This window comes from Vicia villosa, linkage group LG4 (assembly GCF_029867415.1).
Source record: "Vicia villosa cultivar HV-30 ecotype Madison, WI linkage group LG4, Vvil1.0, whole genome shotgun sequence".
In the NCBI taxonomy this organism is placed as follows: domain Eukaryota; kingdom Viridiplantae; phylum Streptophyta; class Magnoliopsida; order Fabales; family Fabaceae; genus Vicia; species Vicia villosa.
Genome location: NC_081183.1, coordinates 165,374,341 through 165,390,126, shown reverse-complemented (window position 1 = coordinate 165,390,126; position 15,786 = coordinate 165,374,341). Strand labels below are relative to the sequence as shown.

The following is a 15,786-nucleotide window of genomic DNA, read 5'->3' as shown; positions in this document are numbered from 1 at the left end:
GCTTCTCATCAGAACTTCATATATATAGGCACTTGAGAAGATGACCGTTGGGAGCATTTAATGCTTTGCGTGTTCCGTACAGCATTGCATTTAATGTTTCACGCTTTTGTCAACTACCTCGAGCCTTGTTCACGCTGTGTCTACTGACGTTGCCTTTAATAGCTTCCAACGTTCCTTTTGTCAGTCAGCGTAGCCTGCCACCTGTACTTTCTTCTGATCTGATGTTTGTGTATACAATGTTTGAATATCATCAGAGTCAAACAGCTTGGTGCATAGCATATTCTTGTCTTCTGACCTTGAACTGCTTCTGAGCGTCATACCATGAGAACTTCAGTGCTTCTACTTCTGAACTCAAATTCTTCTGATGCTTCCATAGACCCATGTTCTGATTCTGCCTTGACTATCTTCTGATGTCTTGCCAGACCATGTTCTGATGTTGCATGCTGAACCTTCCGAGACAAAGCTTCTGAGCGCTGATTTGTGCATACTCTTTATATATTTCCTGAAAAGGAAATTGCAATGTATTAGAGTACCACATTATCTCACACAAAATTCATATCCTTGTTATCATCAAAACTAGGAATATTGATCAGAACAAATCTTGTTCTAACAATAACCGCATGAGTGAATGTTTGGAATTAACTCCCGATCCTATACCTGGACCTAAGAAACCTGCTATAGAACTTAAAACACTACCTACCGACCTTAGTTATGAATTTGTAGACGAAGAACTGAATCGACCAGTCATAGTTGACGCCAATTTAGGACAAACCGAGACTGAAAAACTACTCACTGTCCTAAGAAAATACCCCACCGCTATAGGATATAACATATCAGATGTGAAAGTGATAAGTCCTTCACTCTGTATGCATCGCATTATGCTCGAAGAAGATTGCAAAACCTCTAGGGAGCATCAAAGACGAATAAATCCCATTATGAGCGATGTGGTCAAAAAGGAAATCCAAAAACTGTTAGAAGCCGGAATCATATATCCAATATCCGATAGTAAATGGGTTAGTCCTGTTCATGTCGTACCAAAGAAAGGAGGATTTACTGTAATCACTAACGCAAAAAGCGAATCTGTAGCACAACGTACCCAAACTGGATGGAGAATGTGCATTGACTATAGGAAGCTAAACAAAGCCACTCGAAAGGATCATTTCCCTTTACAATTCATAGATCAAATGCTCGAACGCCTAGCTAAACACTCACATTTCTGTTATCTGGATGGATACTCCGGATTTTCCCAAATTCCTATCCACCCTGACGACCAAGAAAAGACCATGTTTACCTGTCCTTATGGTACGTTCGATTATAGACGAATGTCTTTTGGACTTTGCAATGCACCCGCAACCTTCCAGAGATGCATGATGTCAATATTTGCCGATTTCCTGGATGGAATAACGGAGGTCTTTATGGACGACTTCTCTGTCTGTGGAGGAATTTTTGAAACATGCTTAGAAAACCTTGAATTGGTACTCAAACGATGCGTAAGCGTTAACCTAGTCCTTAATTGGGAAAAATGCCATTTCATGGTTCGACAAGGAATCGTACTTGGACACATCGTATCCGATAGGGGGATCGAAGTGGATAAAGCTAAAATTGAAATCATCGAAAACCTTCAACCTCCCAAAACAGTTAGAGAAATGAGAAGTTTTCTAGGACACGCTGGTTTTTACCGACGTTTTATTAAGGATTTCTCTAAAATAACCAAACCCTTAACTGAATTACTGATGAAAGATGCCGAATTCATTTTTGACGATAAATGCACTGAAGCATTCCGAACGCTTAAACAAGCATTAATCTCTGCACCGATTATGCAACCTCCCGACTGGAGTGAGCCTTTCGAAATAATGTGCGACGCAAGCGATTATGCTGTAGGAGCCGTTCTAGGGCAAAGAAAAGATAAGAAACTACATGTCATATACTATGCGAGTAGAAACCTAGACGAAGCTCAAATGAACTACGCCACGACAGAAAAGGAACTATTAGCTGTCGTATTCGCGTTAGATAAGTTCCGTTCTTACTTGGTAGGAGCCAAAATAATCATATACACTGACCACGCCGCTATTAGATACCTCTTAACCAAGAAAGACGCCAAACCTAGATTGTTAAGATAGATCCTTTTATTACAAGAATTCGATATAGAAATTAAAGATAAAACGGGAACCGAAAATGTCGTAGCAGATCACCTCTCTCGAATGGAAAACCTGAAACCCGAACAAGTACCAATTGATGATGATTTCCCTTACGAAAGACTCATTTCTCAGTTGGAAGCTAACGAATTAGAACCATACCATCCAACCATTGAATCCAATAACTTCGCAGAAGTAGCTTTAACCCGCTCTGCCACACCTTGGTATGCAGACTTCGTAAATTACCTAGCTGCCGGTGTACTTCCTCCTGATCTAAGTTACCAACAGAAGAAGAAATTCTTCCATGACCTAAAACATTACTATTGGGATGACCCCCTCCTTTTCAAAAGAGGCCCCGATGGAATCTTTAGACGTTGTGTACCCGAGGAAGAAATAGGAAGCATAATAACACATTGTCATTCAACACCATGTGGAGGACACCATAGCACATCTAGAACCTGCGCCAAAATCCTTCAATCTGGACTCTTCTGGCCGAACCTATGAAAAGACGTTTACTTTGCTGTATTAAATTGTGATAGATGCCAACGAACCGGAAATATCTCGAGACGTGACGAAATGCCTCAAAAGGGCATCCTAGAAGTAGAAATATTTGACGTCTAGGGAATAGACTTTATGGGCCCGTTTCTATCTTCATTCGGAAATAAATATATACTCGTAGCTGTCGATTACATTTCGAAATGGATAGAAGCTATCGCTTCTCCTACAAACGACACACAAGTAGTGATCAAACTCTTCAAAAACGTTATCTTTCCTAGGTTCGGTGTGCCAAGACTGGTAATTAGCGATGGTGGGTCTCATTTCATTTCAAGAATCCTTGAAAAACTCCTTCGAAAATATGGAGTAAATCATCGAATAGCTACACCATACCATCCACAAACAAGCGGACAAGTAGAAGTATCTAACCGCGAAATAAAGCAAATATTGGATAAAACTATTGCTATATCTAGAAAGGATTGGTCATCCAAGCTAAACGAAGCTTTATGGGCTTAGAGAACAGCTTTCAAAACTCCAATTGGAACCACCCCATTCAAACTCGTTTATGGAAAATTGTGCCACCTTCCGATAGAATTAGAACATAAAGCCTATTGGGCCATTAAGAATTTAAATTTAAACTACACTACTGCTGGTGAGAAACAACTTCTAGACATAAACGAATTAGACGAACTTAGACAAGACGCTTACGAAAATGCCAAAATCTATAAAGAAAGAACAAAAAAATGGCATGACAAGCGTATATCTAGGAAATATTTTAGCATAGGCGATAAAGTACTATTATTTAATTCTAGACTGAAATTATTTCCTGGAAAGTTACGATCTAGATGGTCTGGTCCTTTCGAAATTACTAACATATTTCCGAGCGGAACGATAGAAATCAAAGGAGAAACCGTCAAACCTTTTATCGTAAATGGGCAACGTCTTAAGTATTACCACCATCTCGAACACGATGAAAACATTCAAATTTTTTAACTTGACGAGTTGCCCGCTCATTCAGAAAAATGATCTTTATTTTAAATCGTCGAGCTTACGAAACAAAACAAAGCGCTTGGTGGGAGACAACCCACAGTTTTTCTTATTTTTATTTTTATTTTTATTTAAAATATTCTATTCTATCTTTGAATTATTTTAATTTTCCCATTTTTTTTGTTTTTATGTTTTTTTTCCTATATCTTATAATAATTACTATAATTATAACTGCTATTTTAAATCGTAAAAATCTCTCCTTTTTATAATTATAGTTATTATTATAACTTGTTACACTTTTAATTTTATTTTTCTCTTTATTTTTTTTCCTTTTAAAACAACACTAGCCTAGTTCTAACTTAATTTTCATATTTTCAACTTATAGGTTTACTTAACTACTAACTCATCAAGATGCAAGAAGTTGACAATATGGAAGTTGTGTTCCATGGTAGAGGGCAAGAAGCGAGATATGCTAAGCTAGCTGAGAGACAAATGGATTTGACTCGCTATCCTCACCACCCGACTATGGAAATGTTAGGTATCGCAAAAAGCGTCATGCACTTGCTGAACCAAATCGGTTGGACCGGTTCTCACCTGTTCCGCAAGTTTAATACTTACTTAAAGCTCACTCTGGAATTCCTGAGCTCTTTGACTTATCTGCCAAACTGTGGACAAGGATTGAGGAAAGGAGTTATTCTCTTTCAACTCTTTGGATTAGAATATCAGTTTTGCATCCGAGATTTTGCTGAAATGTTAGAAATCCCTCATGGATCAGATGCATACACCATAGTCCATGAAGAAAGTCTTGCATACTGGGAGTTGGAAAGATTTTGGGGGAAGATCACTGGTAACGATAACCCTGAAGAGAACGAGTTTCAATCGGAGAACATTCATAACCCTGCTTTCAGATACCTGCATAAGATCATCGCTCACTACATCTTCGGTAAACCCGAAAATGTCACTGAAGTTTCTAGAGAAGAGTTATTCATCATGTTCTGCACCTCTCAGAATCGTCCGGTCAACGCCATCACATTTATGCTAACAAACTTCGAGCGCATCACGCAAGACGAAGTTTCACCTATTCTAATCGGCGGATTTGTCACTATGATTGCAAATGCTATAGGTCTGAGAACACCACTGCTTAGATTGATACCTTTTGGTTCCTACAACTCTATGAACATTCGCTTCTGCTTTAATCGAGGTATCATTGGTAACCTTGGACCTGATCAGTTTGATTTACTCATTGATAATAAAGTACTAGATCAGTTCACCTTACCGAATCCGAGGACGATTGTGCACAACCCTGCTAACTGGCTCTACTATGATCAAATCCCTGAAAGAGAGTCATCTCCAGAAACACCACAAGCTTATGAACACTTAGATGATGACATGTATGTAGGAGAACAAAATTCTGAACCTGACACTCCTCCTGGATACTATGGAAATGGACATATACCCGTAGATTATCTTGAACCTGAATACGAACCTATGCCTGAGGATGATCATGTGCCTGAATATGAGCCTCTACCTGAAGATGAACCCATTCCTGAATATGAGCCTCTACCTGAAGATGAACCCATTCCTGAGTATGAGCCTGAGACTCCTACTGGTTCACAAAAAATTCAATCTGAAGATATGAATGACATCGAGCTTGAACAACAACAACCTGCTGCATCTGCTGAATCAGTGGCCCCAAGAAATGCTCATCCGAGGATCAAGCCTGCTCCTAATCAGAACATGCATGGGCAAGCCATCGATGCACTGCAACACGAAGTACAACATGTGCGCAACGAGTTACACACTCTGCAAATGCACTTCTTCGATTTCATCGACACCGTCAATGCTCAATTCGACGAAGTTTTCAAACACATTTATGCTAATGTGCACAACCACCGACGTGGCTAGATGTTAACTTTTAGGATATTAGATTTTATTTCTAGTTTTAGCAATTTCCAATTCCTAGTTTAGAATTTAATTTTCTGCATTTTTACATTCTGTTTCTATCAACACTCAGTACCAGTTTTTATTCGAAATGCATTATTTTATTCATTATTTCTACTGTGTTATATTATTCTGATGTCTGATTGCTATATATTTATGAATGCATATAACTGACTCAGTCTGGTATTTTGCTGTTTATAGTAACATCACATGTCACATCTGTGCTATTCTCATAATTTTTGTATCTGTCAGCACGTGACAACAGCACCACATGCGAGATAGGCATGCCCCTAGGCTAGGAGACGCACGTCTCCACCTCTGTGGGACCACCCTTCTGCATGTGAAGGACAAGAGATGCCCGTCTCCATACCCTGTCCCCCAGCAGACTGCCTGCCTGAGACGCGCGTCTCCCAAGGGTAGCAGGCTGCATGCTTCGTTTGACCACGCAGACCATCATTTCTCCCTCTTTGAATTTTGAATTTTGAATTTTGAATTTCAAAATTCATCATTCAATATTCTTCATTCTCCCCATAATTTCTTCCATTTAAACACCATAAACCTCATTCATCCTCCATCATCACCTCTTTAACTCTACATCATTTCCCATTCCTCCATTCCATTCAAACTTCAAACACCACCATAACTTCATTTCAATTCTATATTTACTCCACCATTTTGAAACCTCCCTATAAAACCACACCACCGCCACTCTTTTTCTTCACAACCTCCAAACCATTTTCTACTCTTCTACTCTCCAAACTATCTTTTTCCAAACACATCATGCCTCCATGTTCAGTCATCCGAGGTGTGCATCCTGAGAGGCCACCTCCCGACCTTTCACATATTATCTTTCGAGAGGAAGACGACAATGCTCAAAGAACCAAATACCTCGCTTTCTATGAACGTTCGGTTGTTCCCACGAAGTTCGTGAACATCGAATGTCTAGAAACTTTGGATCTCATAGATGGTGTCACCCGTTTGCTCATAAAATCTAGCCTACATCATCTCTGTACCGAACCCGTACCAACTTATGAGCCGCTCGTCTTAGAGTTCTTAAGCTCTTTCCATTACGACACTCCTTCTGATCAACCACTTTTAACCGGTAACATCTAATTTCGGATGTTTAACCGTGAATTTATTTTGGATCAAGAAACAGTTGCTACGTATTTGCATTTTAATAATGCACCAAATGCTCACCGCACAATCTTTCAAGAACTCAATGGCCGACCTTGGGAGGAACTCGCTTTCGAATTTAGGTTTAATCTGACTGGCGAAATTCCTACCGGTTGTAGGACCCTTCATGCTTCTCATATTCAAAACCCCGCTATACGTTATTTTCAACGTGTTTTGGGGAACACTATTTTTGCAAGATCCAACAACCACAAGGTAAACCAAAATGAATTATTTTTCTTATACTGTGCGCTAAATAATATCCGTTTCAATGCCGCATCATTTATGCTCCAACACATCCAAGGCTGCATCAACACTCCCGCTACAAACCCCTTCCTGTCTGGCGGCATTATTACCACCTTGGCCTGTGCTTTAGGTCTCGGTGATGACCTCATCTCACTTTCCCACATCATGATGCCTGCTCAATCCCTCGATCTCACTTACTGCCGTGACTCTCACTTTGTTTCACCCCGTCATGATGGCCACTACACTCTGGTCGTCAACAAAGTTCTAATTCCATATGTCATCCTGCCATGCCCAGAGCAAATCAACATCCGCTACATTCAGCGTTGGAGGCTTATTAATGAAAATCCTCAAGAAAACCAACCTGAACATCATAATGAGCCAGTGGATGCAATGGAACAAGAGTTCAACCAAGCACAAGCTGATTTCAACCAACCTCCTCAAAACAATCCTTCGCCTATTACTCTCGATGCCATGTATGCTGCAATTCAACGCCAAGACCAACTCTTTCAAGATATGCAGACAAATCAAAACGAAACACTAAGGCTTATTCGAGAGATGCAACAAGAGCACAGTGACTACGCTATTATGAACGAAGGCCAATACACCGAAATTGCTACACAATTGCATGATCTTAACATTCGTGTAAATGGTTCTCCTACTGATAGACGTCGCCGTGTTCGTACAAGAGGAGCAAGCAGTTCCCGCAACCGCAACAATGAGGAGTAGTTCACATGCATTGAGGACACTGCATCATTTAAGTCTGGGGGAGTCGTATTACTCGCTTTATTATTATTTCCTTTTATTTTATTTCCTTTCCTTGTAATGTTTCTTTTCAAATTCAATAAAGCATATTTATGGAATTTCAAGCCTTATATGTATAATTCCGTGGCTATTACAATTTCTTCCATTTTCTTGAGCCATAACAAAATTTTTACTCCAAACGATAAACGCATAACCCCACACGTTCGAGAAGTACGAAGCTACTCAAATTCTTAACACATAGAAATCACAATAAAGATTCAAGACAATACCCTTATTGTCCCGACACTCTAAAACCCCCAAGTGTGCGTAACCGATTTGAATACCCCTTATACCGAAACCATCGACTTAAATTTTTGAAGTAACCCTTATTAGTTTATTCTAGAAGTCGGCACCGTCTTAGATGCCAACTACGCAGAGAGTTGATGAATATAAGTGTATGATCCTCATAATTATAATTATGTGCTTAACCGCTAATAGAAATGTGCCTACTAAGTAAGGTGATCCTCACAAGATCATTTAACCTAACGGTCACAGATCTCAAATACAAAGAAATTAAAAACTCATTGTTGATTGGTTCAGAAGTTACCTGGTACTGAACTTGGTAGGAAGGACTATTATCCGATTCCCCACAATCTACAAATGAGCGCTAATGAGTATACCACATAAATATGCCAGAACTCCATAAGAAGGATCATAGTCACTAACCGGCTACTCTGCTATGTGCGTGTCAAGATAATGGGCTTAATGTGACTGCACGCGGATGAAAAGGGTGAAACAAGATGACGAGTCAAGGTCAAGCTATAATGGCATGATTCGGATTGGTATGCACGCTGGGAGTTTTCTAGTGTCGCTACTGTAAGTTTATTGCTAGGATCTACCGCATAATTTTCAAACGAAAACACTCTGTAGATGAATATGACCGAACGACGTGGTGGGAGTGTATTTCATTTCATTGTCCTCCTGTTTTTATCTTATTATTTGCTTGAGGACAAGCAAAGGTTCAAGTCTGGGGGAATTTGATAACACGATTTTATATCATATATTTAGCCTGAAATCCATGAATATTTATAGCATTTTCTGTTAATTATATTGTTTTATTATGATATTATGCGAGTATTTGCTTTGTTTCAGGTTTTACGCTCTTATTGGGATTATTTGTGAAAAGGAGAAGAAATGGAGCTAAAATGACTATTATTTGTACCTAAAAGATGGAAAAGAGGTGCTGAAGCAAGAAAGAGGTGTTTAGAAAGCCCAAATGTGCTAAGCGCTGGCCTAGCCCACGAAGGAATCAATTGTGTGTGGCCCAAATCATCCCAGCACGTGGAGACGCACGTCTCCAACGTTCTTCTGCCACGTCACCAAGAGGAGACGCCCGTCTCCAACTGCTCCTGGATTTTCTCCACTTGAGACCCACGTCTCAAGTCGTTCAAAGAGGTCTCCCCAAAAAGTGGAGACGCACGTCTCCAAGCCCCAGTTAGAGAAACTCCTCTTTTCACGCGTTTCAACTGCAAAAGCTCGCCTATAAATAGAGGCTGCTACTTCACTTCAAACGGTCGGATTTTCTGCTAACGAAGTGCTGCCACAATTACTCCGCGACCATTATTTTCTTTCCTGCTTTCAATTAAACCGCTTTATTTTTCTCACAACAATTTCTACACCGGAAATTGTTGTGAACCTTTTATAAATCTAGCCTTACGTTAGATTTATCCTTTTTATTCCTTGTTTTAAATTTCTGCCTTTAATTGCCAAAGAACGATCCAACCAACCTGTGGTGGAAGTTCGATACTTCAAGATTCAATTCAATTCAGATTTATTTTATTTCAGGTTTATCATTTATCGCTTTATTTATTATTGTCATTGCATGATATATTGTATGCCATTTAACATGCCTTTTATTATAAACCAAATTAATTTATGCATGCTTAACCGTATTAATATGTCTGGCTAATTAACTAAGATATCGGTATGTAAAGTAAGTTAACCGTGGGATCCGAAATAAATTGGCTTAATTATATTTTATTAAATATCACTTGTTTTTGGTTTGTATGTCTAATTTAATTAGTAAGTCTTAAAACCAATAGAGCGAAAGTTTGAGGGGTTAAGACGGTCAAAGGTTAAAATCAACAGAGCGAAAGTTTGAGACCTTTAACTGGATAGTAGACATAGGACATTAGTTTTAAGGATGGCGAAGCGTATTAAAACTAACTAGAACTTATTTATTTTCAAAAAATGTTTTTACACCCGCGCGGGATGGCGAAAGGTACGTTAGGGATATTAGCATGTTCCGAGTCAACAGAGCGCAAGTTTGAGATTAGGAGATTTAAATAGATAACAACTTCATAAAACAAGCATTTTATTAATTACGTTGTTTCCAAAAAGCTTTTCTAAAATCTAATGGGATGGCGAAAGCATACATTACGAGTTAGGACAGTAGTATAAATCAATAGAGCGAAAGTTTGAGAGGAGGACTTTTAATCAATTAAATTAATAAAGATTTTTAATCGAGTTAATATATTAGCCAATGGACCTTCGGATCACCTAAAGTTAAACGAAATACAAACTGATATCTGTCTATTATTATATTTCTTAGAATTCACAATCACTTCCCCTTAGAAACAATCAAAAATATTAGTAGCCTTAGCTTTACATAGTAACCTTAGATAACGGTAGATCGATTCATAGTCCCTGTGGATTCGATATCTTTTAAAACTACACAACACGACTGTGCACTTGTAGTCATCAGATTAATAGACACGTAAAGTCGCGATCACATACATACCAGCTCCGTTCCTTGGATTTGAAAATCACCGTAAGAGTGTATTACTTGGTTGTGCCCTGCTCTACGATGAGACTTCAACAATTTTTGATTGGTTGTTTACCACTTTCCTGAAATGCATGAAAAATAAGAAACCCATTACAATTTATACTTGTCCAGATTCATCGTAATCGTACTCAATGGTCTTCTGCTTGGGTGAAATCACACTTCACTGCCGGTTTGAAGACCACACAGTTAAGCGAGTCGTTCAATGCCTTTCTTCGCCACTTTCTTCAGCCAGACCACTCACTTGTGCAATTCTTTATCCATTTCAATGTTATGGTTGAGAAAATGCGAGATAATCATGCTGATTGTGATTTCAAGGCTGCCAATACTAGGCCAAGAAACAATTATCCCAACAGCCAACTCATGAGGTCTGTTGTTGCCAAGTATACTCCATGATCGTTTGCATTCATTCACAAGCAATATGATCTTTATTTCAAATATTATTATGAGGAGGACACGTCAAGAAGTTCAATTTCTAATAGAGTTTTCAAAGTGTTCACAATTTAACTTGTTCGTGATGCCGATGAGATGGATTTTGATAATGATGCCGCTGCGAATGTTTATATGTCGGTCGAAGAAGTTACAGAAAACCTTCTTCCTAATGATCAAGATCCTTTGCGACTTGATGAGAGGGTTGTTACTGTAGATATTGGGAGCAAGATTTTTACTTGTACATGTCGTATGTTCGAGAACTGGGGATTCTTATGTCGCCATGTTTTCAAGATATTAGACTTCTTAGGGAGTTCTGTCTAATACCAGTCCTTGAAGTCCATACCTGACCACTACATATTGAAGCGTTGGACTAAAGGAATTCGTCCATCCCTTGATGCTTTAAAACCCATCCGTATTGGAGGTATTCAAGATACTACTTTTGCACAAAGATATCAACAAGTTTCTGGTGTTATGCTTCAGATTATAACCCGTGTTTGCATGGACCCTGATGCGTTCCAATTTTTTCTTAATGCTGCAATTGAATTTGGGAAGCAAGCGGAAGAGTTGATTGTTGCTAAAGGTGTTTCCGGTCAACCTTCATCTTCCAGGTCTGCATCTTGCAAAGATACTAGTGTTTCTGAACCTCTTGTAGTTGATTCTAGTGCACGAAAGTTCAAAAAGAGACCCAATCCAATCAGGTCTAAGAAACGGCTCAAAAGTGATTATGAGTTAGCTAGGGAGAGCCAAGATTCATCGCACGGCGGAAGAAACAAAAGAAAGAAGAAGATGCTGCAAAATTAGCTTTAACAATCAACAATGTTGATTGATTTTCATTAAATTCTTCCCATTATTTTAGACAATTACATTTCGGTCTATTATTTGAAATTTTCATCATACTGTAAGCAGAATTTTATATTTCAGTCTACAATTTGATTGTTTCATGATTCAATGTAAGGATCTTTCAAGATTCAATGTTAGCATAAAACAACTAAACCAGCCCTGTGTTATTCTCCTGAAAAATGCGAGGCTGTATTGACAAAATACTAGATCATACTAACGTTGTTTGCTCCAAAACAACTCATAGTAGTACTCTCGTTGCGTCTCTTGAATATTTTTGTTATTTGTCTAATTTACCTTATTACATAAAGGGAGTATTTTGCTTTACACTATAAAACCACCTGTGACATGTTAGGTTCTGTTTTCTCTTCTGGATGTCATCCAAATGATATCATTGGTTGTGAATGATGAGACTAGTTGTGTGATTAACTAGGCTTTAGAACTTAAAGTTGGTTTATGAACTTAGAAGTTGAATTTGATATATATATATATATATATATATATACATATATATATATATATATATATATTATGTGATTTGGTCCCTAGCTACCTACTGTGTATTGTACTATTTTGGAACTTATACATCCTTTTAAGTTCAACAACTATGCTTTTTTATTAATCATATATTCTTCCTACCATCCTTTTAAGTTGAATTTTATAGTGGAATTCCTAGTCTTTCAGCAATACTTTAGTTGACCTGGGATCTTAAAACACCCTTCTAACATCTTGGGTACAGAGTATTTCGTGTTTAATTTGACGTAAGAATAACAAAGATCTTTTATTTTACACCATATTAGTAATAGTATATCAACAACATATTTTCTTTTATTCTATTAATTCGATTTAACACAAATATAGATGAAATCATACGCAATGACCACTTTTAAAATGAGTAAGATAGTCTTGTGTTGACTCTTAGTTCACCTGGGAACCTTTGAATTATAGTAATTATCTTGATTTTTTATTAATATGGTTCATGTAATTATCTTGATTTTGAAGTAGAGTAATACAATGAATTGAGCTCAAAGAATATATTTAACACAATAGTAATCAAATGAATTGAGCTCAGAGAACTTATTTAACACAATAAAACTATGCTTTATTATGCATCCATCTTCGATAGTTTCTCTTAGTTAAATTACATGCACCTGTGTAAAACATAATTGCTGAAACAAAGCATGTATAGCAACATATCAATCAATACTAAGCATGTATTACTCAACACTCAACACTCAACACTCAATACTCACTATCAATACTCAATACTTGAAACTCTACTCAATATTGCAATAAGATTACTAAAATATGCAATGCCATTACTTAAATACTTGAAAGTATAAGTCAAACTAACCAGCCACATTAATCAATATTGTGCTATGAACTTACTGTTAATACTAGTCAATATAGTTACTAAACATCAAAATTATATTTCACTAAAGACCAACATTCTTACTACACAATTCAATATAGATTTTTTTTCCTTTTTGTCCTATGTTTTTTTGTCTTCTTCCTGACTTCTTTCTCGTTCTTGTCTACGACCTCTTCAGCTTCTTTCTCAAGGTGTGCCATAGAACATTCTGCCTCTTCTTCAGCCAAGTTCGGGGCTGACTTCTTTGTCTTCAGCTTTTTTTTGTTCTTCTCGGCCTCTTTCTCAAGGTCATCTGCCATAGCACATGCTGCCTCTTCTTCAGCCAAGTTCAGCGCTAACTTTGTCAAGTTTCCAAGCAGGTCATTGTCTTCACGCTTCAAGATATCTAGCAGCACTTTTACTCTTTGAATCTCCATGAAATCATCTTGCTCTTCATTTGTCATCATATCCCAATGCTTAAAAAAATCCAAAATTGCAGCTTGCTTGCTATCCCATTTCTCAATATATGTGAGAACAAATAGCCCGCATGATTTCCTATCATGTTGTAAAGGCAATTTCACATCCTCCCAACTCCATTCACTAAAGTCTCTTGGTTCATTTCTCTTAGCATTTATCAACTCCATCCCATATCTCACTTTCCACTTCCCCCAGTTGTCCCATTCATCTTCTTTTCGAAATGTGAACCTTTCATAACTATTCAGAAATCTGAACCTCTGTTCTTTGAAATCGATCACATATGCAGCATAGTGACTGTAACACCTTGGATTTCCGCTTACCCCGCGGGGCTTCCGGCCTACCAAGCATGTCACCAGCTTAATCAATAATCCCCCCTAGGTCCGCTTATCGGCTGCCCAGGAAATATTGTTTTTGCCTCCCGCAGGAATCGAACCATGTACCTAGGGGTTAAGTACATATTCATAGCAATTCCTGCTACCAATTGAGCTACTAGCTCAAGTGGTAGCAGGAATTGCTATGAATATGTACTTAACCCCTAGGTACATGGTTCGATTCCTGCGGGAGGCAAAAACAATATTTCCTGGGCAGCCGATAAGCGGACCTAGGGGGGATTATTGATTAAGCTGGTGACATGCTTGGTAGGCCGGAAGCCCCGCGGGGTAAGCGGAAATCCAGGGTGTTACATTAAAAAGGCCTACCAAGCATGTCACCAGCTTAATCAATAATCCCCCCTAGGTCCGCTTATCGGCTGCCCAGGAAATATTGTTTTTGCCTTCCGCAGGAATCGAACCATGTACCTAGGGGATAAGTACATATTCATAGCAATTCCTGCTACCACTTGACCATGAATAATAAGAAGTAATTACCGTTGTTTAAGTTGTTTTTAGTTGAATAAAAGTTGATGAATAATTATAAGTTGAAGTTTGATCTAATTGAATAAATTTGTGTATGAATTATAATTGTTAAAGTTGTAGATGCCGAATGCTATGTATCAAAGATAAATGAAATATACGTTGTTTGTGGTTTTAAGTTGAAAATGTAATGCCTCATGTTTGATGTTTAAAATTTTGGCACTCTGATTTTCATATAAATGTCGGGTAGAAATGGGGTGTTACTGTGACTCTTCAAATAAACTGGGAAAAACCATTGTAATGATGAAAAGAAATCATAAGTAAAATAATATCAAAAACAGATTACTCAATACAGATTACTCAGTATAGATTACTCAATACTATCAACATATTAATCAAAACAGATTGCTCTAGCTAACCTTGTAATTATTCAAAACAGATTACTCAATACTATCAACATATTACTTAAACATTATTGAATATTATCCTACATATTGTTCGATACTAGGACAAATATTAAGCAAAAATGTACTTACGTATTCAGGATTTTCGATGTCTATATCATTAAAATCCATGTATTTGAGCTGTCTTATTAAATCTTCTGCATACTCAGCCACTACATGCGCTTCTCTATGATCCTTTTTGCGTCTAGTGATCTTGATGCCATGGTCAAACTATGTGCAAATAATTATAACAAAATACATTTAATATGGGAATTTAAACAATGAAGATATTGTAAATTTTAGTTAATTAAAACTAATCAATATGTGATACTTACTTCATATGTAATCGGGAATATGAACCTCTTCATCTTTCCTTTCATCATCTCTTTTTTATTCAAGAAACTATAATAGTTTCCAATGACATCCCCTTCTAACTTACAATCCTTCTTGAGACAAAATAAGGATCCCCTATTAAGGTTTTCTACGATCTTGCATTTGTCTTGGAACAATACCTCCCTTCATGTTAAAATCATTATTAATTAGAGATGAAATATAATGAATCTCATTTAAAAATTGAAGTTAAAAAAAATATTAAATGGCTGGAATTAAAAAATCAACGTACATAGCTCCTCCATTTACTTCTGCCAATGTCCAAGCATAGTTGACCAAATGTGTGTCTTCCTCACTCAATTTTGCCTTCTTCATTTGCATTACATATGGGGATCTAAAGTATTGTGACAACGCAGAGATCCTTTTTGGAAGCGGAAACTGTTCATTTTGTGGTACGTCCTCCATAAGTGTGTATGTTGCCACCTCAGATGTTGACTTTCTACTTTCT

At 37.6% G+C, this 15,786-nt stretch overlaps 1 protein-coding gene across 1 annotated transcript; it reads left to right on the top strand.

The window, feature by feature from the left end:
• The first annotated feature begins 11,085 nt into the window (after positions 1-11,085).
• LOC131598246 (uncharacterized) lies at positions 11,086-11,790 on the top strand. The gene is made up of 2 exons (XM_058870864.1): positions 11,086-11,199; positions 11,317-11,790. The coding sequence occupies exons 1-2, from the start codon at positions 11,086-11,088 to the stop codon at positions 11,788-11,790; spliced, it is 588 nt and encodes a 195-aa protein (XP_058726847.1).
• Positions 11,791-15,786: the final 3,996 nt, after the last annotated feature.